The sequence below is a fragment of the Anomalospiza imberbis genome, chromosome 11 (genome assembly GCF_031753505.1).
Source record: "Anomalospiza imberbis isolate Cuckoo-Finch-1a 21T00152 chromosome 11, ASM3175350v1, whole genome shotgun sequence".
NCBI lineage: Eukaryota > Metazoa > Chordata > Aves > Passeriformes > Viduidae > Anomalospiza > Anomalospiza imberbis.
Genome location: NC_089691.1, coordinates 11732834 through 11760631, shown reverse-complemented (window position 1 = coordinate 11760631; position 27798 = coordinate 11732834). Strand labels below are relative to the sequence as shown.

At 45.1% G+C, this 27798-nt stretch overlaps 1 protein-coding gene across 1 annotated transcript; it reads left to right on the top strand.

The window, feature by feature from the left end:
• Positions 1-473: 473 nt before the first annotated feature.
• Positions 474-12719, top strand: SEC61A1 (SEC61 translocon subunit alpha 1). Its single transcript, XM_068201938.1, has 12 exons — positions 474-599; positions 1872-1939; positions 2600-2665; positions 2753-2831; positions 3665-3796; positions 5158-5267; positions 5470-5623; positions 6456-6616; positions 7273-7470; positions 7768-7959; positions 9550-9626; positions 10388-12719. The coding sequence occupies exons 1-12, from the start codon at positions 593-595 to the stop codon at positions 10572-10574; spliced, it is 1431 nt and encodes a 476-aa protein (XP_068058039.1). The 5' UTR covers positions 474-592; the 3' UTR covers positions 10575-12719.
• Positions 12720-27798: the final 15079 nt, after the last annotated feature.

The window sequence follows — 27798 nt, the reverse complement described above, 5'->3', positions numbered from 1 at the left end:
GATCATCAAGCCCAACCTATTTCTCCACGTGTGTCTCCACTGACCACAGAGTCCAGAGAAGTACCTACACAGGTCACTTCCAAATGGCCAAAGGCAGCTGAGGCATTTAGACAAAGCTGCCCTTTTCAACCATCGGACGCACTTGTGTGGCGGGTGCAAGGAGTTCTTACTGTAAAGCAAGGCCTACACAGAAATACATAACCAGGAAACGAATTGTAAGTGCTTATTTATGTATTTGTCTGTTGAAATCTCTTCAGCCAGCGCCACGCTTTGCGGTAGCTGAAACACGCGTTCCTCGACCCAGCGGGACACAGCAGCCGGCCCCGTACCACATCCGGATGGCGGGAGGCGCAGGACTACAACTCCCGGCATGCCGCGCACCCCACGGCTACCATCCGTGCCGTTGTTCCCTCTGGCCGCAGAGCGCGATGGGAGTCGTAGGCGGAGGGCGGAGCTGCCACGGCCCCGCGCATGCGCGGCGGCGGCGGCGGACGCGGCGCGTGGCAGGAAGCGGAAGGGGGCGGCGGCGCTCGGAGCCTGACGTGTCCCTGCCGCCGCGGCCGCCGCTCGCTGCTGCTCGGCCGGCGCCGCCATGGGCAGTGAGTACCGGGGACCCCCCGCTCCCGCGCCTCCCGCTGGGCTCTTGCGTCTTCCCTCTGGCCGGGAAGGCGCCGTTCCCGGGGGTGGCAGCTCATCCCGGGGAAGGAACCGGCGCCGTGTGCCCCGTGGCGGGCGCTCCGCCCGGCCCCGCCAGGCTGAGGGTGCCGGGCGCGGTGTCGCGGTGTCGGGGTGGGGGGGCCGATGTCACCTCGGCACGGCCCCGGCAGGGACAGTGCCGGAGGGAGGTGCGAGCTGCGCCTGCAGCCCGGAGAGATCCGATCCGTGTGAATCCGCGGGATCCCGTGCCTCGAGGAAAAGCTGCTGGGAACGTGCCTTAGTGGATTGCAGTGTTACTGCAGATGTTGGAGAGACCCTTGATTTGAATTAAATTGAATATCGCGGTCCAGTGTAGCTTTTCAGACATAATCGGTTGAAATTAAGAAAATATCTTTAGTGGGCTGGTCTGAAGTTGCAGCCTTCCGTGAGAAGGTGGAAAGGCACCAGTAATTTCGGTTCTGCAGTGTTGTACTCTGCTTAGCTCAAATCATTCCAAAATAAGGGTGCAGCCTTAGATTTGTCTTAGCAGATTTAGAATTAACTCTTCTTCAAATTCAGAGCTCTCTGCTTATGGGAGAACTTGTGACTTTGCAAAACCCCTCTTCATTTAATGCTTGTATTAAGACAGACTTCTGACCTAAGGATGTGTCTTTTTGGCTAGGAGGGGATCATGGCATGAGTTTTTCTGTAGACTAACTTGAATTGAGGCTTTTTAATTGCATGGGTAGGAACTGTTAAGCTGTCTGGCCCAAACGTGTGTAGGAATTCTTAAACTGTATGGCTCAAAAGTAACATAGATATATATAGATATATAATATCCAAAGCACTTCTCTCTCTCTCTAATATTTGGCTGAGGAGAAACTACCATGAAGTAAAAGTTCAAGGGTGTTGATGAACTCATGTAAAGCAATGGCAAAGGTTTTTTGGTGCTGTCAGCCTACTCAGTGAAATGGGAAAACACTTGACTTTCTTTAATTATGTTCCCAGTCCATACTGTACTTAAAGCATGTTAGCTGAATCTCTGTGTAATTAGAACAGGTAAGAATTTAATAATACATAACACGCCCCCTGCTCCAAACTTACCAACCAAAATTTCCCCAGAATTGGGACTTTTATTATATAGAGTACATGTGCAAATTCAATTCAGCTTGAGCTTTTTTTAGTGTTTGTTGTATCTGTGTGTTCACTTTGTCTTTTAATTTATTTCTGTACAGTAAAATTTCTTGAAGTTATCAAGCCCTTCTGTGTCATCTTGCCTGAAATTCAAAAGCCAGAACGGAAGGTAGGTTAAAAAATTTTCTTCCTAGGTTTCTATTTGTGTGATATAAAATGTTTGGAGTCTGCATTTGTGGGATTTGGGGTTTCTTCCCTAATGGGAGAATGGCAGTTTTAGATACAGTTGTTTTTAGTGGAGTGCATTTGTGGGTGCCTCTCATGTGGATGTGGCTGTACAAGAATAAATGCAGTTGGGCAGATTTGTTTATGTCACAGCAGTGCATGGTGAGATGTTGAAGGCAGTACAGATTGAAGTGTAAACTAGAGTAAATTAAAGCAACAACTTGAAAATCTTTGCTTCATAAGCTCTAATCTAAGATTATTTGCTGAGATAAGCTGCTCCCTCTTACTGTTTTTTTTCTCATCATAAGCTCTTACTCATGAAAATGTAAGACTCATTTCTGTGGAAGTACTAGATTTACCTTGCATTGACATAAGCTTGTTTATTTGGATTAAATTTTGAATAAAGCTTTGCAGCTTTCCTTGGTCTTACGTGGGATGAAAAGGATGAACAGTATGTTGTTTTCTTTAGGGTGTTCTGTACTTTGTCCCTCCACAAGAAAACCAGATGTGCTACTATGAAACTTTGCTTGTTGGACTAGGTTTTATTATCTTGATGCCTTTATCATCTGTTGCTGGTTTTTGGTTTTGTGTTTTTCCCCTTTAGATTCAGTTTAAGGAAAAGGTACTATGGACAGCTATCACACTCTTCATCTTCTTAGTATGCTGCCAGGTATGTTTCCTTCCCTTTTAAGGAAGAGCTGAAATGTTTAAAGCATGCTGTGAACTCTCTAATTTAATGTCTTGGTTGGAAATGCAGATTCCCTTGTTTGGCATTATGTCATCAGACTCTGCAGATCCTTTCTACTGGATGAGAGTGATTTTGGCATCAAATAGAGGTATGGCCAGACTTTCAGGAGGGCATTTTTTAGCTTGAATCAAAATGGTTTTGGACTTGCATTCTGCTCCATTGTAATGAATATAAAAACTGAAGTGGAGAGTGAAAAGTAATTTTTCTGTATTATTTAAAGTCATAAATCAGTGTGGCATTGGGAAAGGCACAACTTTCTGAACAAAATGAGCTTATGGTTGACTGTGTGCAATCTATTATATGTACAAAAACTGGGCTTTTTTTTTTTTTTGTTTGAGGGAAATGGTTAGGGAAGAGACAGTTCCTAATTACCTGCATTGCTGCTGTTGCAATCTTCAAGATTTGTGATTCGTGTTTCAAAATCATTTGTGTTTCCTTGAGTGCTGTGGTTTCCTGGGTGACTTCTTTGAGTCTGTCACACAGAAGATTGAAATGCATACTAGTTTATATAAATTTCAGTTTCTTGTAGAGTCTTTCTAATGCAGGTATGAAGGTTAAAATTCATGATAGTTTATATAAATTTCTGTTTCTTGGGAGGCTTTCTAATGCAGCTATGAATTAAGAATGGTGACAGTTTCCTGAATGCTCTTCATCATTCTATATCATTCAAGCTATCAGTTTATATCATACTTTGTTTTATGTAGAGTAAATCTATTCTTGACAACAAAAGTCTTTCTCAGTGAACACAGTATTTTTGAGGTACTGAGGAGTACTACGTATCAAACTGACTTCTAACAAACTTTTGTTATCATTGATAATTTTTACATTTACGGAGATTTGGAGTTTTATATCTTCTCCATTGTGAGGTAAAGGTTGATAAAAACTAACTTTGAACTTGTCTGTTCTTCCTGTGTCTGGCAGGAACATTGATGGAGCTGGGCATTTCACCCATTGTCACCTCAGGGCTCATCATGCAACTCTTGGCAGGTGCTAAAATAATTGAGGTTGGTGACACTCCAAAGGACAGAGCTCTCTTCAATGGAGCCCAGAAATGTGAGTAACAGCTCATGTGGTTTAGAGTGTCTCACCTTGACAGTGGAAGGTGTGAATTTACCATGGGCTGAGTGGTGCAGTTGGGCTTGTGGGTTTGTGTCCTGCTGTGTGTCACGATCTGCTGCAGATACCTGTATTTCTTCGGTCTCTCACTGACACCTCTCTGCCTTTTCGGCTGTTAAGCTTCAGAAAGGTGTGAAAAGTAAAAGTGTCAGTGCCATTGGCGTTGCTGCTGTAATCTCCCCAGATAAGTGAAGCAATGTAGAGACTGTGGAGACTCAGCTATTGAACTGTGATGGTCAGTGTTAATCTGAGTGTTTTGTAGTGATTAAGATGTTGGTTGTAGCTGTTTATACCTTGCAGCTCCAGGCATGGGTCTTTCTCATCAGTAAGGGGTCTCTGTGGTCAGTTGATAATTACTTCCAGAAAAAATTGGGTGTTTTGTAGCTATTTAATGCTGTATACTATTTACTGATATGTGTACTGGAAAAAAATAATAAATTGCTACAGTAGTATCTTAACACCCTCAGAGTTTTCAGTACCTAAAGCAGCCTTTGGTAACCAAACCCACTTGCTTCTAAGTACATTTGTTTCTGAACTATCTGTGTGTATTTCTATTTTCAGTGCCAGATTTCAGACAACAAAGTTAACTTGCTCTTGAATTTAAACATCCTGTGACTTATGTATTCCTTCCCAAATGTTGTGGTTTAACCCCATCTGGCAACTAAGTATCACATGAGACACTTGTTCGCTCTCCTGTGGGAAGAAGAGGAGAATCAGAAAAAAAATAAAATTAGTGGGTTGGGATAAGAACATTTCCATAACTGATACAAAGTATAATATAATAACAATAACAACAACTGTAACAAAAAGGAGAGAGAGAAGTAAAACCTCAGAGAAACAAGTGATGCACAATGCAATGCTCACCACCTGCTGAGGGATGCCCAGCCAGTTCCTGAGCAGAGATCAGCCCCTCCAGGCCAATCCCCCCAGCTGGTGTGCTGAGCCTGACATTCCAGGGTCTGGAATATCCCTGTGGCCGCTTAGGGTCAGCTGTCCTGATCCTGCTCCCTCCCAGCTTCTTGTGCACCTGCTGGCTGGCAGAGCAGGGGACACTGAGAAGTCCTTGACTTGGGGTAAGCACTGCTGAGCAGCAACTAACACAACAGCACATCAGCCTGTTATCAGCATTATTCTCATGGAAAATTCAAACCACAGCACTCTACCAGCTACTACAAAGAAAATTAACTCTCTCTCTGCTGAAACCAAGATTCTCTACAAAAAAGTGATTTCTGTTTCTCTAATTGGACACTGACATAAGTATCCATGACAAATACATACTTTTTCTCTTTATTCTGTAGTGTTTGGAATGATTATTACCATTGGACAGTCTATTGTGTATGTAATGACTGGAATGTATGGAGACCCATCTGAGATGGGTGCTGGTATCTGCTTGCTCATCACAATCCAGGTAATTTCTAGTCTTCTCTACTTACTCTTCCCCTGAAAGGGTCAAAAAATCAGCCTTATGGACAGGCTGTCCCACATGCAGAGCCAGAAGGCCCAAGTGTACTTGCTTCTTCACATGTAGTCTAATCTTTTAATACACATTATTTTTCTAACAAAATTAAAAAGACATGGAACTAATGTTGTATTTCTTTTTTTTACTGTAGCTTTTTGTTGCTGGTTTGATAGTTCTGCTCTTGGATGAGCTGCTCCAGAAAGGATATGGGCTTGGTTCTGGCATCTCTCTCTTCATTGCTACCAATATCTGTGAGACCATTGTGTGGAAAGCATTCAGCCCCACCACAGTGAACACTGGGCGAGGTAATATGGCACAGTCTGTTTTCTTTACTGATATTTTGTACAAAAAGGCAACTTTTTTTTTTTTTTTTTTACTGTTAACTTAAGTCAAATGCTGTTACTACCATCTTGGCTGTGTAGTGAATCTTGCTAATACAGCAGATGCTGCTGTGCAAAGTGCAAGCACAAATACATTTTTTTCTCAATTTGTAGTATTTCACAAGATATTTACTGAACTTGAGTTTCTTACAGTGCCTTCATTATAAGTCAGCAGTAGTAGATTGCTATTGTATTATGGTTGCTGTCCAACTTACTGACCAAATATTAGCTGTTTCTTTCTGCTCCCTGCTTTTTTTACACTTTTCCTTAAAGACCTTATTCTCCAAACTCCACTGGAGATGATCCTGTTTGCTGCTGTGTAGTAGAAAACAGAAGTGAGGTTATGCCATTTGCTGTAATCCAAACAAGAACTTGTGTCTTACCACAAGTGACACTAGAAAGCCTGATGCTTCACTCTTTGTTTACTTTTTTTTTTATCAGGAGGAGGAAAGAAAGAACTTGGTGCTTGTTAATGTTTCTAGAGACCAATAGAGTTATCCTGTGCTGGGTTATGATTTAGTTTCTAGGCCACTACAAGGGGTACAAGGGGATTTAGAAATCTTGGCATATACAAAAAAATCTTGGAAATAACATAGCTGATATGAAGGGTGACAGTACAAAAGTCTGAGAACATGCTCAAGGTGCAAAAGACTCAGAGCAATCCCATTCTGAATCCTGTAGTTCAGAAGTATGCTTAATGGGACAAAACACTGAAACTTGGAGATAATCACAGCTCACCGAACTTTTCCTTTCCAAGGCATGGAATTTGAGGGAGCCATCATTGCTCTCTTCCATCTTCTGGCTACTCGCACAGACAAAGTCCGAGCTCTTCGTGAAGCCTTTTACCGCCAGAATCTTCCCAACCTCATGAATCTGATCGCCACCATCTTTGTCTTTGCAATTGTCATTTACTTCCAGGTCAGTTGGAATAATGAAGGTTGTAAAACTGCATGGAAGTAGGTCTGAAATTTGCTTCCTTCTACAAGAAATTATGTATTCACAATGCTCATTTTTGTACCTTATCATCTGGATGTTCATTATACACTGCCTTCTCTTAATCAGTTTCCACACTTACTGTAGTCACACAGAAGACTTGAGACTTAGTTTGGTCTCTGAAAAAAGAAACAAAAAAACCCAAATAAAAATACCTCAGGTGCATGTGTGCATGTGATATTGTCTAACCCAAATGCTATTGCTTTTTACTGAGAAACACTTTGAAGTTTTTAGGCCTGTGTGCCTCTTACTGTTTGTCGGTGAAGAATATAGGAAGCTTTAATGTTTCTTTTCCTGGATGCTTTGTTCAGTCTACTTGAAACTTCAGATCTCTTCTGATGTCTGAATCTTTCATGCCTTCTTGTGTGTGGGTGTGTATTTAGACAACCATGCAGGCTTGCAGACCCTTTGCAAAAGGGTTCTGAAGGATAGGAGAGCCCTCTGGGTAGAGTATTTGTAGTTGCACAAAATGATTGCAAGTTTCTTCTGCTGCTGTCAAGGCCTTGCACTTGCAATTCATGATCTTTGCTATGGGTTCACATCCAGATGTAATGGGGGACTTTCTTTTGAAATCTTTTCAGGGCTTCAGAGTGGATCTTCCTATCAAATCTGCTCGCTACCGGGGCCAGTACAACACCTACCCTATCAAGCTGTTCTATACTTCCAACATTCCCATTATTCTCCAGTCTGCCCTGGTGTCAAACTTGTATGTCATCTCCCAGATGCTTTCTGCCCGCTTCAGTGGCAACTTGCTGGTCAGCCTGCTGGGCACCTGGTCTGTGAGTATTCCTTCTCATCTTGCATACACCTTTACAGGGGCGCCATTGAAATGCGGGGTTGAAGAGATGTATTAAGACACACTTTGATAGGTGATCATGCACACTGAAAATCCTAAATTAGTAATTTGTTTGAATTAATGGTGGCATAGGAGGCTTGCTGTGATTAATGTAAATTTGTGTACTGCTGCAGTAGTAATGATGCAAAGTGACACAAAGGCGATAGAAACTTTTGTAGGACTTGGCCTAATGGCTAAGAAATAGTGAGAAGATTGGTGACTGCTTGCTTTCTTCTTCCAGGACACATCATCTGGAGGCCCTGCTCGTGCTTATCCAGTTGGTGGACTCTGTTATTACCTGTCACCTCCAGAGTCCTTTTCTTCAGTTTTGGAAGACCCTGTACATGCAGTTGTTTATATTGTATTTATGTTGGGCTCCTGTGCTTTCTTCTCTAAGACATGGATTGAAGTCTCTGGCTCCTCTGCCAAAGATGTAAGTTTAAAATGACAAATTATGTAAGCTTACGTGATGAAAACAGATGGGCAGTTGTAAGAATAAGACTGACTTTCTTCTGAAAAGATGTTCTGCTGGTAATCTTGTTGATAATATTCATTGTTTGTGTAAATAGGGACTGTGTCTTTTTTTTTAACTGAGAAAGATTAAGACAGAATGGGGGTAATTTTTTCCTGTTTTCTTTACTGCTTTTTCAAAACAGCTTCAAAACTTAAAATGCTTTAATTGTAATTAGGAAATTTAGAATATAGAAATATGTGATCAGTGTGAGAGCAGGAAAGGTAACAGGAGAGGTAGAAACTCTTTCAGTGCCACATGACAGGTGCACTGTGTGCAAGGCAGTTGCCACTTCAAACCTTGCAGGTAAAGCTCAGACAGCTATTCCTGACACAGAGTTCTGAGCTTCCTTTGTGGGAAAATTAACTGGAGGTTGTTATTTTTAACTTGAGAACACTGACAATGGAGGATATAGTGCAGTGCATTGATGTACCTGAGGCTGGCTTCTCAAAGTGTCCATTTGCTGCAGGATATTTAACATTCAGGAACTATATCATCCTGAAATTGGTGTTGGAAAACAAAATGGAAAATAGCTGTCATTGTGGTATGTTTGTATTGTATGGTTCTGGGTAGGAGGTAAAGTTTGGCAGCCGTATGGAATGGTTTAATCCATTCTTTAACAAATAAGTAATTGCACAGTTACTGTAACAGTGTGAGCACTCTTGTTTTGCACTTGCATCTTGCTGCTTCTCAGGCATGCAGGGAGGCACTCACAGCCATGTACAGTCAGGTTTTTATTTCAGAGTAAACCAATTCAGTATTCAGAGTAAACAGTTTTTAACACTTTATTCCTTTTCCCTGATACTAAGTGAAATAACTTTAGGTTCATGCAAAAAAGGTCAGAAATAAAAGTCGATAAATCATTACTTAAATTTTCACTGTGTAGTGGAAAACTGGAAGCCTACTCATCTAAAAGTGTGTTTTCTCAGTGCATGGAGTCAGTGATGAGCACCTTCATGTTCCCCTGCTAGAGTTTGTTACCCACAGTTGTTAGTAAAGTGCTTGCAGGGCTCTGCTGTAACCCTGTGCGACTGCAGAAATCCGGTTTTAGAATAATGTTCCAAGAAGGGATTCTAAGTCTAGTTTCTAGTGTGGCTCTACATAAATAGTTGACTCAACTGAATGTAGGAAACTGAAACACTTCAAGGAATGGTTTTGCACCATCTGTGAAGCCTTCATTAGGGGAAGGGTAGATGGCAAAACATGGATTAAATTATGTGTATGAGAGCCTACTGGTATCCAAATTTTCCTTTTCTCACTAAGACTAGAATTATCCAGAAAGCTTTGTATAGTTGACAGGTAGAAAAGTGCCTGTGACTGTAATTTATCTGCAGCTAAAATACTGGATATTTTGAACTCAGATGAATAATGTAAAACACAATCCCAAACAAAAAACAATACAAAAAACGCCCGACCCCACCACCATTTACTTCTGTTTTCTCACAGTACTACATTCCATGGCCTTGGGAAATCACAGTAAACTTACTTGCTCCATTCCTTGATTCAATACAGGTTGCCAAGCAATTGAAAGAACAGCAAATGGTAATGCGAGGCCACAGAGAAACTTCAATGGTACATGAACTCAACAGGTGAGCTACATATTCACTGGCTGTTCATGCACAGTGTGGGGGCCAAACAAATGGTAAAGTTTGCTTTGACTTCCATTTTCTAGATCCTAGAACACAGATGTTATTTCAGCTTTGATGTCACATTCATGAGACATAGAACATTATCTCATTAATGGAAGATGTGTACAGTACAGCTTATTTTTGCCTTGCATTGAAAGATTTTGTCTCAAAATCTGGACCTTTTATTTTCCTGTTTTATTTTTTCATTTATATACTCTTCTCAGGGTAGCTAATAATGAGCATTTCAGTGTACTTTACTACTTCAAGCTGACCCAGAAATACTTTGTTACTGTAATTTTTAAGTGTTACTAGTCTTGAAGACTTTTCATGCAGACCTTGCTTCTAAAACAAGTAGTTACTTAAATCTCCTAGGTGCAGAGGTGGGCAGGGGTTGATGTCTTTAGGTTTTCCGATTTCAGGGCAGGACCTGTGTACCATTTGTGTTATGATAATGTTATTGCAACTTTGGATTTCAGTCATCTACAGACAATTTGAAGAGCAAATAGCCATAAGTTTAATATTTGTGCGTAGTTGCATAGTGGACTGTAACACCTTCTCCTCTTAGTGTAGCATTTTTTTCTTCTCCCGTCAGGTTGAGCATTTTATATTCTTATCCAGACTGCTGACCCACAAGGGAAGAGAGTATTCTGCCATTGACTTTTTTGTTACTATCTAAGCAAACTCTAATGGCCCCTTTTCTATTGTCATTTCATGTTTTACAGGTACATCCCTACAGCTGCTGCCTTTGGTGGGCTCTGTATTGGTGCCCTCTCTGTGCTGGCAGACTTCCTTGGAGCAATTGGCTCTGGAACTGGAATTCTGCTCGCTGTCACCATCATTTATCAGTACTTTGAAATTTTTGTAAAAGAACAGAGTGAAGTTGGCAGTATGGGAGCTCTTCTTTTCTAAACCTAGTTTCTCATGGACCCAGGAAAGAGAGGAGGGACATTCTCGAAGTGTAGCCAGTCAGGGGAAAAGAAGTATCATAAACTTGATAGTGTCATTCTATAGAAACACATATTTTAATAATGTTTCCAAAGCACATTCCCTTGTGTTCAAACTTTTCTAGCATACTGTTTGCATTTTATAAATTGATGAGGAAGATGTGCAAAAAATTTTTTTAAGAAAATTGTTTTTTAATTATGTGTTAGGAGAGTCAGCTTTCTGACTTGGATTTAGTTCAATAACTCCTGAAAAATTTTTGAGCCCCTTTCACGTTTAGTAACCTAAAGCCTTTACAGGTTTTAATTAATGTTTGTTAAATGAATATTTGGAAGGGACTTTTTTCCATTTAACTTGTATTTGCAGCTTCTTTGCAGTAATGGTGAAAAAAGCCTCTCCATCTGATGCTCAAGTTCCATAATTATGGTTGTAAGCACAAATGGTGCTTCATGTGTTAGGGGTTTTTTTTTCAGCGTGGCAGATTTGAAAGGCAGTTGTTTCTTTTTACTACGATATAATATCTATAATTCCAAATGTTTTGTCTTGTAATTACTACACTAGACTTTGTCAGCTGTTGAGTATTGGCTTGAGACTGTTTTCAAGTTTCTGTGTAAGAAAGGAATGTGTCCTTTCCCACCACCTATCCTCCACAAGCAGAAGACTCAGGTAAATCTAGATTCTGCCAGAACCTGTGCCTAAGAGTTGCTACTTTGAAACTTGGTTAAATCGACTTTGTAAAGCCTTCTAATTAGTCTTTATTGCCATTAGTGGCTGTGCTTCTAGTTCTGATGTCAGCTGAAAGGAATGAGTGTTATGGCCGCTTAGATGCAAATCTGCTTGTGCTCTTTGCTGGAGTGAAGTTTCTCTCCCTGATAATGAATTCTGGTCCTGTAGCAATCAGGATGTTATCTGATTACTCATATCTAGTGAATTTTGAGTCTCATTACCACAAAAGAGTGGAAGGAGTGGATGCTACTTGTCTGTTTTTGTAGATCTAGATACGAGACCCTTGTCAGATAACTCCACTAAGGGGCTTATGTAGAAGGCTTTTCCATCCTATAATCTCACAGATTTGAGTGCTACATAGGAAAATACTCTTTCAGAAGGTATTTGGATTCCTTTTTTGAAGATCACACCTTCAAAATGGAGAGTTTACAGTTAGGGCTGTAATGGACCAGAATAAAACTTAATTTTCCATTTTAATTTAGGTTGTCAGTACTAATCAGGTGCCTAGGACCAAATGCAAATATTTGTGTATGAGTCTTGTAAATACACTTCTCCTCAATCAGTATTGGACAACATGGAAACCAGAAAGAGGAGTTGTGGCTGCTGGAACTTTTCTTTGCACTGCATCAACATGCCTTCTGTGCATTTTTGCATGTTGGGCAGTCTGGGAGTCACTGTTCCTGCTGGAGTGGTGGGATTCTGTTACACACCCAAGGAGCACAGATGACATCCAGAAACCCTTGTTAATACCCTGAGCTCAGATACCAAACACATGGGAAATCTGCAGATGTGGATTGAGATGCGCCTATCAATGAAAGTCAAATGCCTGGGATGAGGATCACAATTGGAAAAGGAATAAAAGAACTGGGATGAAGTATCCATGAAATGATCACTGTCAGCCATTCACTATGATGTTACACTACGTTCAATAATTTGTTTGGTTTTTGTGAAGTACTAATGCACCCCAGCACAGCTGTGATGTAAATGGGGACAGTTAAAAAGTGGCATTAAAAGGAGAGGGAAAGGGTTCTGATACAATTCTGCTTTGGGGATTTTGTTGTTGTTTTTCCAGGAAGCCCAATACAAACTTTATTTTCATATAAATGACTCCACTTCTGTGCATGCTGCTCTGGCTGGGCTGGAGCTGTACTTGTATTTTTGGTCATATCTGTTGGAACTGGTTGCAGTTTAGACCATTTGCTCTTTGGTATCTAAGCAGCACTTGTTCTGTGCATCTGTATTTTTGTGGTCTAGTGGTGAATCTTTGTTATCAAACAGCCGTGTCTTCAAAGCAGAACCTGCTGGCCATACAATGGATGTTCACACAAAGAAATAATGCCTATAAAATCTGCTTTATAATGAAATAAAGTACATCTTTTGAGCTAGTGTTTGGCTTTTGGTGCTTAGATACTGTTACAATTCTAACACTTGTAGATTTAGGTTACCCACCTATGAGACTGACAGTGGTACCCTCAAAACACCTGATCAGAGTTTCAGTGTGAAATAAAGACAATTTGTATTTGCTCCAAGGTCTCTCAGTAGTGGGTTGCCAAAATAACTGGATCTTGGGCTTTTCTTTTTTGAGTTGCAATTCTAAAGGCGCTGCACAAGTAAATAGAGGGTGAATGGGGCAATGATGCATCACTTTAACAAAAACTGTTTCTGTTAGAGATACAGTGCCAGTCTTTTTGTAGTGTGACAATTGAGACAACAAAACTCAAAGCTAATGATATTCCCAATGTTGTTTTGCCCTTTGAGCTTTTTAACTTGGAGGAAGGGAAAATTTTGCCTTCCTCCTGAATAGAAATATCCCAGTTCTTGAAAGCAAATTCACTTAAAATACTGTTACTGGATGCAGGAAGTTCAGCCATGATTTTGGTCATGTTTGAAGTCACTCTAAACATCAGCCTGGTTTCTCCTTTGCTATTTTATTTTTCATCAGGAAACTTGCATTGATGACTGTAGTTGCCATGGGAATATTATGTCATCACACATATGATCACAGAAATAATTGAGGTCACTGTCGATATGATGAGTTATGTGCAAGAGCTGGATGAGAACTGACACCAGGGCAACATCTGACCTCTTCCTCCTGGGGCTGTTTTGTGCAAAATTCTTGACATGTCCTTTTCTTCTGCACTGCAGGTTTCAGGTGAAAACTTCTTTAGCATTTCAGTGCTGGATATTTAATTTTTGTCCCTTTTGTCATTATTCATGAAGCTTTAAAAATAGTCTGATTTATTCTAGTTCACTTATTCCTAGGACCTATTTCCATGTAATTTTGAGATGGCAAACAAATGGACTTTTTTTTCTAATTTCTCAAACATTTTGTTGTTGGGTTTTTATATTTAAGAATAAATTAATTCCTTTTGGCTACAACTGTAAAGATTGTTGCTTTAGTTTAAATGTTTCATGACTGTTTCATGACTCTGTCCCATACTGTAAACAGACTGATTTGTGGAATTTGTGATTTAGGTTTTCTAGCCAGCTTTTGTAAAAGGAGGAAGCCGAGTGGCTCGGTAAGTGCTTTTCCTAACTGGCCTCTCTTGCAAGGAATAACAAGCTTTAGGTGGCCCTCAGTTTCCCCACTGCTGCGGGAGGCTCCGGGGTTCCTGGGAGCTGTTTGCTCAGGGATGTGCTGTGACACTGCCGGGTCCTGGGCCAGCCCCCGTGCCTGGATCCCAGACCTGCTCCCGAAGTGTGGCCGGGTGCTGGCTGCGCACTGCAGCCCTTCCCGCAGCCCGGCTGCCTCCCTGCGCGTCCGTGCAGGCTGTTTCCGCCAGTGGAGAAGGGACAGGACAGGGACAGGGTCCCTCTGGGCAGGGAGGGACACTGGTGACATCTCTGCTGTACCCTGTGTGCGCCTTGCCTGTCCTTCAGCTCCTTTCCCCGCCGCTCCTCTGCCAGGTTTCTGCCATGAGCCCCCGGCCTTGAGCGGCCTCCTGCCCCTAAAGCCGCTGCGGGTGCTGGGACAGCGCCGGTGGCTCCGGGGGCTGAGGCCCGGGACGGCTCCTGGTCCCGGAACGGCTCCTCGGTCCCGGAACGGCTCCTCGGTCCCGAACGGCTCCTCGGTCCAGCACGGCTCCTGGGCCCGGAACGGCTCCTCCGTCCCGGAACGGCTCCTCGGTCCGGAACGGCTCCTCGGTCCCGGAACGGCTCCTCGGTCCGGAACGGCTCCTCGGTCCCGGAACGGCTCCTCGGTCCGGAACGGTCCAGAACGGCTCCTCGGTCCAGCACGGCTCCTGGGCCCGGAACGGCTCCTCGGTCCGGAACGGCTCCTGGGCCCGGAACGGTCCGGAACGGCTCCTCGGTCCCGGAACGGCTCCTCGGTCCGGAACGGCTCCTGGGCCCGGAACGGTCCGGAACGGCTCCTCGGTCCCGGAACGGCTCCTCGGTCCGGAACGGCTCCTGGGCCCAGAACGGCTCCTCGGTCCCGAACGGCTCCTCGGTCCGGAACGGCTCCTGGGTCCGGAACGGCTCCTCGGTCCAGAACGGCTCCTCCGTCCCGGAACGGCTCCTGGGCCCGGAACGGCTCCTGGGCCCGGAACGGTCCAGAACGGCTCCTCCGTCCCGGAACGGCTCCTCCGTCCCGGAACGGCTCCTCGGTCCCGGAACGGCTCCTCGGTCCGGAACGGCTCCTGGGCCCGGAACGGCTCCTGGGCCCGGAACGGTCCAGAACGGCTCCTCGGTCCGGAACGGCTCCTCGGTCCCGGAACGGCTCCTCGGTCCAGCACGGCTCCTCGGTCCGGAACGGCTCCTCCGCCCCGCCGAGCCTCCCGAAGCTCCGAGCCCGGCACGGAGCCTCCGCCCGCCGGGTGGCAATGTTACCCTGCGAGTCAAGCACAGCAACCGGGATCAGGGAAAGGAGGATCAAACCTGTCCCAAATGTGTCCTTGCTTTTCCTATGCTACTATGCCGGTGGGTGTCGTACAATGTAAAAAGTTCGGAGCAGAGTTTGCCGATATTTATTTGTGCTTCCTGGAGCTGCCGCCAGGATTGAGGTTGTTTTAAAACGAAACGCTGAAAATAATATTTAGAGCATTTATAATGCTTATAGTATTTTCTGATACATTTCAAGCATGCTGGGTGCCAAGGGGCAGGTATCTTCTTCTGCCACTTAAGCCTAGACTGAGATAGTCTTTGGGATTGGAAAGAAGACAAGAAAAGAAGCATTTAAAACCAAAGTCAATATTCTAAGCTGGGGATCTAATTAGCCAGCTAGTCTTTAAGCTGCTGGTTTATAATATGCTCCTGGATGGATCTGCTAAAATTGAAACTCTTTTGTGAGCCAGGTTCTAGCAATCCTCTGGCCATTGCCAGTGTGGTTCCAGCCAAGCTGGCAGCGTTTGGCAGAAAGGAAATACCCTGAAAATTGGCACCTCCTTTGGCAGCTGTATCACAGGGGCTGGAGTCTGAACCAGCACAGACATGATACACTTTGTCATCGCAGAGGGGGCTGTCAAGGTCAGAGATGGGATGCTGGCTCTGAGATATTTTTTGCTGAAGAACAAGAAGACTAGGCCAATATCTCAGAAACAGGAATACCTGGAATCTTAAAACAGAAGGAACAAATAGAACAGCGAGGATACATATTTTTAAGAAACTGTTTCAGGTATTTTTATATTGCTTTGAAGAAAATCAGGATACATGGTAGATATATAAAATCCCAGATTCCCCTTCTTAGATATTAAGGCTAAAGTGGATGGTTCCAAAAATGGTGTGAGCACTGCTGGGGAATATTAGCTATCTGAAATATCAGGCGAGTATTATCCACTTTAATCTGCAGCGTGTCTGAAGCTCTCTGATGTTCTTACAGCTCTAATGTGTCTCTTCTTTCTACCTGTGATGTGAAGATTTATGAAAGAAAAAGGCAGCTCCAGACATATAGGAGCAGGGTACAGTGAGCAGAATATTCTGCCTGATTAACTTCGCTATATTAGTGTGATTTTTATTTTTGTTTAAATAACTTCATCTTTTGGCAGTGCAAGAACATGAAATTGTTGTTGCTGCTGGATTCCTTAGGGCTGCAGAACTGTGCTTAATGCAGGTAGAGCAAGGGCTCCCTGTGACCACACTTGTGGTCACTTACACAAGGATTTGGGATTACAGAGCCCAGCTGCAGGAAGTAACTGGAGGGTGTGTGGTGAGAGGCCGTGAAGGAATTGGGGGAAGAAGCAGTGCAGGAGCCAAGGGGCAGTGAGGGGATATACTCTCTTGAAGCTGGGATGTGGTGGCATGATGTCCCTATACCTAAAATCAGTGTATCTGAAAATGCTCTTAAGCTCCAGGATTCTGAAGACTGCTGACAACAAATTAAGAGTGCCTTGTGTGGCTGTGGATGGTGATTAAAATGCAGAGGGGCAGCTGCCTGCTGGATCTCCCCTGCCAGACAAGCCCAGAATACCTGTGTGCTATAGAAATCAATAATTTGTTTAACCTTGGTGTCCCAGACTGACCTCATGTTTCCTTAGCACTGTCCAAAGTTTTCTTTGTGTTCTGCAGATGTAGAAACTTGTAAGATACGAAAGTGTGTTTGTTAAAATAATTCCTTTTCTAAGCACTTTTATCTTGGATGTTTGAGGATAAAGCTTAAACTGTTGATTTTTAAGTTATTAGAAGAGCATTTTTTTAACCTATCCCCCTTGCTTTGAGTGACTCTTGAAAGGAGGAGAGATTTATTGGGGGGGACGTGTTAATTTCCTCAAGTAGGTAGAAAAGAGCTGTCTCTTATCTCAGTGCTTCCCATTTCTTAAGCAGTGCAGGCGGGCGGAAACAAGCCAACATTTGGGATAAGGCTTATCTAATTTAGTGATGGAACACAGTAGCACAAGCCAGAGAGTCTGACACTACTTTCTGCAACTGAGGTACATCAAAGTCATTTTTATTTAGGTTTAAACACAGGTATCCACCTTTTTGTAGAGGATAGCTGGAAGCTCACAAGATCGATTAAACTGGAATGGTGACAAGGATATGGCATGTGAAAAGAGAACGGTTCTAGTTGCAGAGCAAATAGACTAAAAGTGTTTCCATTTTTATGAAGTGGGTTATCATTTGTTATTTGTGTTGCAGGAGTTTTCTCTTGCGTGTGAGCTCTCATTTTTGTGGGTGGTGGCTGTAATTACATTATCATGGAGATTTTTGGTTCCAAAAATTGTGCACTCTGAAAAAATACCTCCCACTTCTAAAAAGGAAAAAAAAAAAAAAAGAAAAAAAAAAAAAAAAAGATGCAGGACAGGACCTGTCCCCAGTCCTACAGCTGATCGATCACTGCAGGAGTCCTGGCTCAAACAATGTCTGCCACCTCTTTACTGGCCTCTTCCACTGATGTTGCCTCTTCTTAAAGCACCACAAAAAGTGTTAACTCTGTAGTGATTGAAACACAGATCCAAACTGTATACATGTATGTATATAAAGTAGCTGTCTTTAAAATGGAACTATCAACAGTTAATTAATGAAATAAGACCCTTAATTCTGTCCTTAATCCCAAAATCAGTGTGTGAGCAGTGAGCTCATACCTGTAGGAGAATGGGGGTCAGAGAATTGAGTGGTCCATGGGCCATCATGGTCATGTTTTCCTTAGTTCATGCAGAATTGCTGATACATCACAGTCTTGATATAATTTCACCCTTGCAGAATATTTCTACTTCTGCAGAGAATGTTTCCTTTATGCATAATCCATTATATGATGATCAGAGCTTTGAGTGCCTGCAATTCATCAAGTTTAACACTTTACCTTTACTATAAGGAAAGACAAAACCATTTCTCTATGCTTTTGGTTGTTAAACATAATAGCTATAAAATTGACTCAATCTAGATCTTTTACCTAAGCAGTGGTGACAGATTGATGCTACTGGGGTTCTAGAAGGTGTTATTGGAGACATAATGAAGTTTCCTGCAGGCTGTTACATTGCTTCAGCTCAGGGAGCTCTGTATGAGCATAATGAAGCCTCACCCTCTAATCATCAGGAAAAAACATCTTTATTTAGCCCAGACTCCAGCCCACAACTTGAAAGACCTGAGCAAAATCCTCCATTTTATTTCTTTGTGTTCCACATCTGGATCTGTGCTGGGAGGTTCTTGAACAAAACAGGCATTTCTCATGTCAGAGCTTCAGTCCTTCTATGGAAGTGATCCTTAGATAGTCCAAACCTTACATTTGCCATAAAAATGTGTTGCTGCAAATGCAAACACATTGGGGAGCACTCTGTTCCCCCCCTGGAGCCCCCTCAGCAGGTACCTCTGTCATCTGAATAGATTCTCTCTTGTTCCATTACCAGGCAGAGCCATTGCTGTAGCAATAAAGTGCAGCTTTGCCTTTCTCTTGTAAATCCTCTGGCAGGAGCACGATGTGGCTCTTGCCAAATACCTCTGTCATGGGTAGGAAGAGCCAAGGGGTTTGAGGAGCAGGAGAATGCCCAGAGAGGTGGGCAGCAGAGGTCAGAGGTGGCCTTTCTTCCCTGTGCATCAGAGCTTTGTGCACACACATCTGTCTCCTGGAAGGCACAAGAGCCTCGTACCATTGGCTGCCACATCAGATGGGGCACAGGAGCTTTGTGACCTTGTCCAACATGACCTCTCAAAGGGTCTGAGATGAGCTTCACACAATTTGTTTTCATGTTACAACAACAGCAAGAGCACTTGACCATGTAAAACAATTTTGCTATATTTCTATCTAAAAGGTTTAGCAATTCCTGGATGTAATTTTTAAAATTTTCTCACTTGTTCCTGTGTGTGTGTTCCATTGGTGTTTAAATGCCATTGGATGAGTGCTTTCCTGCTGCCCTAGCACTGGTTGGGTGCGGTTGCCTGCTCTGATTCTGTGTGAGGGAAGGTGACTGTATTTTCTGAAGACTGTTGATGATATGTGTGGATAGACCTGGCAAGATCCTGCCTTCTGGATTGGACAAAGCAAATTCATCCTCTGAAAAAATCTATCCAAAGGGACAGGACCCTTTAGGAATATATAGTTATCAGTCCCTGTAATCTTAGGTGCCTATCACCTGTATCCAAGTTGTACAATACAGATGTCCAGAGGGGCTGGAGCCATTCAATAAAGCTGCTGCAATAGTTCTTTACATTAATACTGAGTTTGAGCACATCACTCCTGCGGTCACTGCTCTGGAAAACCACATGCAGCTCTCAGTCCTGGAGAGCTCTGGGGATAATAAAAGAGCAGACAGGCTGAAGCAGGGCTGAGGATCCTGACAGTCCCCACTTGGGACTCAGCAAAGGTGGTGCTGGGGTGCTGGGGAATGTTTTTGGCCTCTGTGGCAGCATTTGGCTTGCTAGTTCCCAGTATTTGCCTAAATACATTTTGGATTGTTGCAGCTGTTATTGTTTGTGATAAAGGCTTGGACAAAAGGTCTATTGATCAGGCAGCCCTGGCCATCCATCTCTGTCTGCCTCTCCAGACAGCTGGGCTGTGGTGGCAATGATGCTGCTGAGCCACTGCTCTGCACCAGGCTGGCACAGAGCTGTGCTCCCTGGGAGGGGAAAGGTGTGATGGCACCCCAGATCCCTTTGCCTTTCTCCCCACATTCACGAGAATCTCTGTGTGATCACAGAGCGATGTGTGACGGGCTCTGAGGCTGGTTCAAAGCTCATGATGACCTTGCTCCCGTGGTCGGGTTTAGTAAGGAGCAGTCTGCCAGGTTTGAATGCTCATGACATTCAAGCCTCACAGAGCAGAGAAATTATACTTTTTTTTTTTTTTTTTTTTTTAATGAAGTCAACTATTGAGTGGAGAAAATCTTGTGACTGGAGGAAAACTCCTGGGTTTCTTAGGAAAAGTGAAATATTTCCTGTAGTTTTATTGTTTGAGCTAAACTTTGCTTGTCTAATAATGAAAAATGGTGTGTGGTGCAATTAGATAACACATGGAAAATAATCATATTTCTGGAATACTTGTGAAAATACAGGCCATGTTAGAAATGAAATTGCATCTCATGCAACGATTCTTGCATTGACAGAGAAATTAAATACTTTTATTCCTAAAATAGGACAGAATAAGATATTGAAAATAAAAGTCATCAATATTGCTAATGTGTATAAAGAAAAGATGGTTATATCTTGTGGCTCTGAAGTAGACCTTACATCCAGACATAATAATGCAGATACATAAAAACTTTTGTTTTGAAGAACTAGCTGGGAGAAAAAACAATGTGGGATTTCAATATAGATTCTTTTTAATGTAGTTAAGAGAGTACAAAATTAGGACTGACAGTAAAGTTGGCCAACAATAAGTGGTAGTTGTAGTTACCTGTTTTAACATTTAATAACTCAAATTTAAGTATTTATTCATTTTATAGGAGGCTTTATTTTCAAGCACTGGAGTACAGACGTAACAGTATCACTTCAAAAATTAATATATTTTTATACATGTTACCATGCATTCCTAATTTTTTTTTTATTTGTTTTCTCAGTTGAGCCTTCCCTGTCTCTGACACCTCCTGTTCCCGATGCTGCTGCTGTGAAAGGTGGGGTCGGCGTCATCTGGCTGCACGCAGGGGCTCGGCACAGCGCCGAAGTTCTGGCAGTGCTGGCTCTGGGGAGATTTTAGAAGCCCGGTGCGGGTGGTGCCTGTAGAGCACAGACAGGCAGGAGCTGGGGCGATGAAGGCAGAGCGCCGAGCACCGGGACGAGCCAGGCTGCAGCCCCACGGCCGCTCTCGGGGAGGGCAGGAGCGGCGGCAGGAGCCCCTGTGTCCCCGGCGTGTCTGCAGGCTTCGGACGTGTCCGCTGGGCGGACGGGCTGGAGAGCAGAGCTGAAGCGTGGGCGTCCTCAAGCTCGCCGCATGGAGAGCCTGTCCCGTGCCTCCCGGCCCCGGCAGCCTGCGCTGCGGCCGCTCGGGGCGCTGGCCCTGCCCTGCGGCTCTCCGACCGCGGCGCTGCTTCCTCCTGTCCCCGCTGTGCCCCCTCGGCCCGGCCCTGCTGTCACCCCTCGTTTGCCGTCGCTCGCATCAGCGCGGGGCCGGGCGGTGATCTCCCCTCACCGATCTGCGCCCCGGGGAGATCAAGGAGCGCTCGGACGATGGGGACCCTGTAGCCGGGCTCCTGTGCCCTGCCTGGGGAAGCCAGCCTGTCCCGCACAGCGACAGCCCCGTGTCCCCACACCTGGCAGGTCACGAGCCAGATGACGTGGGACTGATGCCGCAGCCTTGGAGGGAGTGAACTGTGACTGCTTTTAGCCGGTGAGATAATTGAGGGGAACCGAGTGTTTTGAGCAGTATGATAAAAGGGGTGCAGGATGTGAGGTCCCCCATGCACACAAATTTGGAAATCATGTGTCTGAGAAGGTGTCTCTAATACTAACTGAATACATTATTTGATTCATAACTTGAAGTAAAACCTCTGCCTGGGGTTTTGGTGCATTTACTTCTCTATACTCAACACTTTTCCCCCCCTCTTTGTTTACTGGCATTAGCTTCCTGGGAAGAAGGTTGCCAGAGAGCCTGCTGCATTTCCAGGGGGTTTCTCTTTCTCTTGCTTTCTCCATTTCACCTTTCTACTTGTCCTCTCTCTTTCTCTTCTCTTGTGATGCACAACTTTCTTTCAAACACTCCATCTCACTTGTGCTTCTCCTGCTGCCTTCTCTGGGATTGCATCTGCTATACAGAGGGTTTATTCCTCCCCTCTGCTTGTGCTTTCTCTTGCCTTTCTTAGCATAGTTCTGCCTTTCTCTTTTTCTTTCTTCGTTCTCTAGATTGTCTTTTTTCTTCTTCACACTTTCTTCTCCTGTTTCAGGGAATTTTGTTTTCCATTCTCCCTTGTATCTTTCAGGTTTGCCATTCTCCCTTGCAGTGTCTTCTCCTTGTTTATCAGCCCTTTCCTTCATTCTGTCTTCTGTTGGGTGTCTCAACAGGCAATAAACTGAAGTCCCATGGCCAGGCCAGAGGTTCTGTCCAGTGTGATGGGCAAATAGGATCCGACAAATGAACAGAGGAGTTTATCTGTGTGAGGTCATTGGAAATTACATCTACCCTGCCAGCTCCCCATCTCATTGGCAGAGGATAGGTGGTGTCTGCTGATCAGTCTGACCTCCCAGTTTGGAAAAAGTGGTGTTGAGCCCTGCCCATGCTTGGTGAAAGTAGGGACATGGGATTATTTTGTTAGGCAATGTGCACCTTGACCCATGATCCAATCAAACCTCATCACCCAAGAAATATTGGAATAAATCAACTCAGATGGGAAAGTTACCTCACATGCAGAGATGTTGCAGTGAATGATTTATCTGAGGATGGTCTTGGTTCCTGTTGGATGTGGGTGATAATCCCATAGAGCAGAGAGAGTCCTGTGCTGTGAGAGATACTGTGGGTCAGTTGAGATCCACCCTCAAAGCCCTCACTCCTCCACACTTCATGGTGTTGCTTGTCATAGGATTGAGCCTCAAGAATCCTCACTCCTGACCATTCAAGCTCAGTCTCAGTGGTTCAGGAACATTCCATACTTTCTTTTCTGGGCTGTGTATTTTCCCAGACTTTTGCAGTGTGGCATTACCTTGCTCCATCAGTCATATTTCACCCTAGAGATGGTTGTCTCTTGATGGCAGATGAAGTGGAGTGATTGAAGCACTACTAGGCTGGGCCACTGTAAAATATTCTTTATCAAAAATGAGCCCTGCTAAGAGGGCTGTAATTCTTTTGACCCCCTCCCTTTTTTTTTTTATTTTTTCCTGTAGGACTATTTCAGCTGTGTAATTAATTTTTTTTTTAATATCTCTCTTTCCAGACTTTTTATTCTAGTCCCACTGCCTGCGATTCCTGCAGGGTGTGAGGAGGAGGGCTGAGTGACAGGCTAATAACCTGCTCTGGCTCTCGCTCCAAGCCCAGTGGCAGGTGTCCCAGAGCCCCTATTGAATGCCACCATCCAAAAAAAAAAAATTATCAACAATCTTCCTTCAACAATGATTTATTATTGCCATAATTTGCCTTGGTACAATGAGCTGCAGAGTGTATTTCTGCACCCGACTGACAGGTATTTGATGGCTCCAGGTTCCTATTTTATTTAGTCTTGAGCCTAATATGATTTGGTTACCCTCGCTCCCTCCTTCCCATCCCTCTTCTCCCTCCCCACCCAACCTTTTCTCATTTTGTTTTGTTTTCTAAGAGTGTGTTTCGCATAACCCTGGGCTGGCTGACAGCGCTTGTAAAAACCAGAAGTCGATCTTGCAGTGGCTTTTCACCATTAATCAAGCTGCCTGGAATTGGAAAGTAACACTGACAGGCTTTTATCTTGGAGAGAAGGAGGATGGCAGATGTATTTTATGGTGGATGAGCCTTCACGGCTTCTATTAGACTGGGACTTCAGTGGTACAAGGTGGTGGTTTGGGGGAGGAGGGGAGCGAGGGGGAGGAGAAGCCGGGGAGCAGCCTATAGATAAATAGATCCGTCAGTCAGGCGATGTGGAGGTCTCCAGGCGGCCAGCCATTGTAGGTGACAGAAAAGGCAATCAAAGACAAAACAAATCAAAAGGTACATCTTATCAGCAGCAGGCCAGCTGGACTTCCACCGCACTCAGAGGCCCCGCCGAGGGCAGGAGAAATTAATCCTGCTGTCGAGGCCAGAGAAATTGTCGCAGCTGAAGGTCCAAGTTCAGGCGAGCGGAGGTGGCCAACATTAAAGGAGAGGGAGAGCGGGGGGCGGGAGGAGAGGAGCGGGGAAGCGAGGGCCGCTGTCCCACCACCTCTCTCCCTCCCACCCTCCTCCCTCTCCCCCCGGCCGCCGCGGGCTCCTGACAAGTGCATTCATCGTGCGATGATAGCTCGGCACCTATGATTGGTACCTTTAATAATATAGCCCTCGCTCAGCTGTCACCCTGAAAGAACAATTTTTCCTCCCGCTTTCCTTGATGCAAAGATACATCTGTAATGAGAAGGGTGACAGAAAGTGGGAGCACGGGGAGCCAAGGAAAGTTTGGAAGAACATTAATCTAAAAGTGAAGTTGGAGGTGATGCTGGCTGCTTGAGGTGCCCGTGCCTCCAGTGGGGAGCCAGCAGAGAATTTGAAGCTGTTGTCGTGTTTCCTGGCATTCAATGCTTTGGAGCCCCCTCTGTGAAGGGAGAGGGATCCTTGGCCCAGCCTTGAACAGGAGCAACTTTGAAAGCCACCATCCTCCTGCATGGCAGAGCTGGTCATGGTGGGAGGGACTGGCAAATAGCCCCATGTGCTGGGAGTCCTTGGTATAAACTGGAAAGACTCCATTGTGTGTGGATTTATGCTGGGCAGGGATCTCTTCACCTCTGCAGCCTGGAGGAAGAAATGTGTGATTATAGGTCCTGTGACTGTCCCTGCAGCAGGGCCCTGCTCACGTCCCACTCTGGTCCATCCTTTGGTTTCAGCCAGACTCAATCCACAGTGCCATCATTAGTAGCACTGTGCAGAAGCTGCCTCATTTCCCCACAGGAGTTCTGCCTTCCAGGGCAGGATGCCCTTGTCTCCAGGCTGCAGTGTGGCTGCCCCTGGCTCACTTGCTCTTGGGCTTCCTCGTGCATTAGCCCAAAGTCCCCCTGAAGCCCTGATTATAGACCAAGCTGCAGTGTTGTGCTCCCTGGAGCCACTGCCCACATGTTCTGTGCCCAGGGCTGTAGGCACACAGTCTGTGGTGACTGGGAGTGGGGCTGGCCCAGCCTCATCCCCAGTGGGCCCAGCTGTGAGAAGCAGGTGAGCAGCACTGACAGCAATGAGCCATGGAGTGCCCAGGTGCTCTGAGCAACCACCAAAGGGAGCAGAGGGCACACAGTGCAGGGCATGAACATGAGGGGATAAAAGAAGAAGAACAGGACTGAAGGGCTGAAGAACAGGAAGGGCAGATGCTTGCAGCCTTCTGGAGTGCCCTGCTGTTGTTCTGCATGGGCAGCTGCCTGAAGCCTTCTGCTGAGGTGAGGTGTTACTGTGTATGGGGGAATGCTTCAAGCCTTCTGAAATTGTGTGGTGATACTCTGTGTGTCGTGGCCATCTCAAGTGCAGCATGTGCTGTGACACAGGGCCATTGCAGGAGGTTCCCTGGGATCCCAGTGCAGGTGCCTAGCCCTGCACACCCAGCAGCCCCTCCAAGCAATCGTGTTGGGGTGAGGCAGCTGGGGAAGTTTGTGGGGGTACATTCCACCCCAGGTGTAAAAGAGACTCTGTCAGCCCTGTTCTTGGGGGCTGGGGAGAGCAGCAGGTGCCCAAATCTGTGGGAGGCACTGAGGGAGCTCATTTTGTTGTATTTAGGGAACACTTTAATTTAAGGGATAAGCAGAAATGTCCTCAAATGCAGTTATCTCCTGTGGTTTTTAGCAGCTTTCCTGGCTGCCCAGCTCTGCTCTGCCGTTGTCAGTCCCTCCCTGGTATGAAGCCCCTGGGCTTGAATTCTTTAGCATTAGCATTTGGCAGTCAGTTCTCTCATTCTGTGCTCTCTTGTCCCTACAAATGATTTGCTAATCTGCATCTGGTTTTGGTTTTATCCTGATTTTGTTTTTATCCTGATGAAAGTGGGGATTATATGAAGATCTGTATCAAAGAGGTTGTCTGTAAAATCAGGGGTGCTGGTCTCTGTGGTCTGCAGTCTCAAATCCCACAGGATCAGAAGGAAAGCAGGGAGGGTTAGGCAGCATCTCCAAAAGAAGTAGTTTGTTCTATCTGGTCTCCAAAAATTCAGTGGTTACTCGCTGCCTTCTCCATGGAAGCAGATAACTTCTGCAGTGGTTGGTGGGTTTGTGAACCATATGGATGGGATAAAGTTGGTAACGATGGGTGGTGAAAACAGTCCTCAAGAAATGTTTCCCTCATGCAAAGGGAAGTGTTGAACCCAGCATGGATAAGCACAGCTCTGGTCGCCATGCAGGTCTTACCAAGGCCTCACAGCAGGGGAAATGGGTCCTGCACAGTTGGTTTGGTTTATCTAATCAGGAGCCTCAGAGGATGCTAAAAAGGATGAACCCTTCATATATACTCTGCAGAGATGATTCAGATATGTTTTGCTGGTGCTAAAATGAGTAAATAATGCTTTTGTCTGGTGACATTTTCTGTAGTCCATGGCCTGAAACTCTAAGAGTGGGGACCTCTAACTCAAGTGCTTAAGATGATTTTGAAAACTGAACAACAGTTTTCAAAAGACATCCCATTCAGGACACATAGAAGATTACTAGGCAGTTTTAAAAAACTTTTCTGCTTTGCTTCATCTTTGTTGCAGTGCTCTGGGGCTCAGTTCAGTCACCTGGGGGTGCAGTGCATGTCATGGCACCCCACAGTAGCTCTGACAGGTGGAGCAGCTTCTGCAGGGGCACAGTGGGTGTATGTGGGGGCCCTGTGATGGAATGTTGGGGTTTTGTGGGCAGTTGCTGCTGTCCTTGGGCAAGGTCTCCACTTCCACAAGTGAATGCAGAGTGCAGAGGTCTGTGGGACCTGGCAGTGCTGGTCTTGCTGTTCTGCACTGCACCAGTGGCTTCAGATGGGCTCCCTGGAAGCCACAGATTTTTCTGAAAGCAAAATCTGTTTTGTCCCTTGCACAGGTGCTTGATCCCTGGAGGTTACCGTCATTGCTTTTGAGGAGAAATAATACCCCAGGGCAGAAAACAGCAGGGCAGGCACCAAGGGGATGAATCATTGACACAGAACACATCAAGTGTGCTGAGCACCCTCTAAGGCAGAGCTTGTCATGGCTGGGGAGTTCAGTGCACTGGTGGGGTGACAATTGCAGGGACAGTGCCCCAGTTCCAGAGGATCAGGCATGTGCTGGGAATGCTGCTTTTGTCCTTGCTGACACTTGCTTGACAAATGTCCTGAACAGGCAAATGACTTTTGCTGTGGGGAGGCCAGTGCCACCCCCTCTCCCTGCTTGCATGGCAGCAGCCTCTGCCAGGAGCTCTGCCCAAGGCTGGGTGAGGGCAGAGCCGATGGTCTTGGCACCACTGTGTTCCCAAAGCCCAGGAGCCATGGCTGGCCTCACTGACTATTTCTGTGCTGCTTGAGCTCAGCCTGGATGTTGTTTTCATGGCAGCTGCCTTCAACATTCCCTGTGGATTCCAGCTTCCCACAGGAGACAGGATCTGCACGATCAGTGGAATCAGAGGCCACACTGAGCTGGCAGTAAAACCTCAAGTTGTGCCATTTTCCCACTTTTCATTGCAGACTCAGGAATTTGAACTTTCCTTGGGAATGAAAGCAAGTATCAGCTGCAGATGTGAGCGTGCTCTTTGCTTCTTTGCTCTCCCTGTGCCCCTTCCTATGTTCCTATGCCTGGTTTCCAGTCTGAAACGTGCTCCAATCTCTCCTCTTTACCCTTGCTTGCCTGGTTTTACACCAGAAAACCATCACAAGCTCCCCCTGGCTACTGGCAGAGTCATGGGGCCGTCAGCCAGTGGAGTTGGGAGCCTGGTGCCAGGTCTGGGGATCAGGGCTGGGAGCCCAGCAGTGCTGTGCAGGCTGCACTGTCACAAGGTAAAGTGTCCTCTTCAGTTTGGAAATCCTTAATTGGTACCCAAAAAA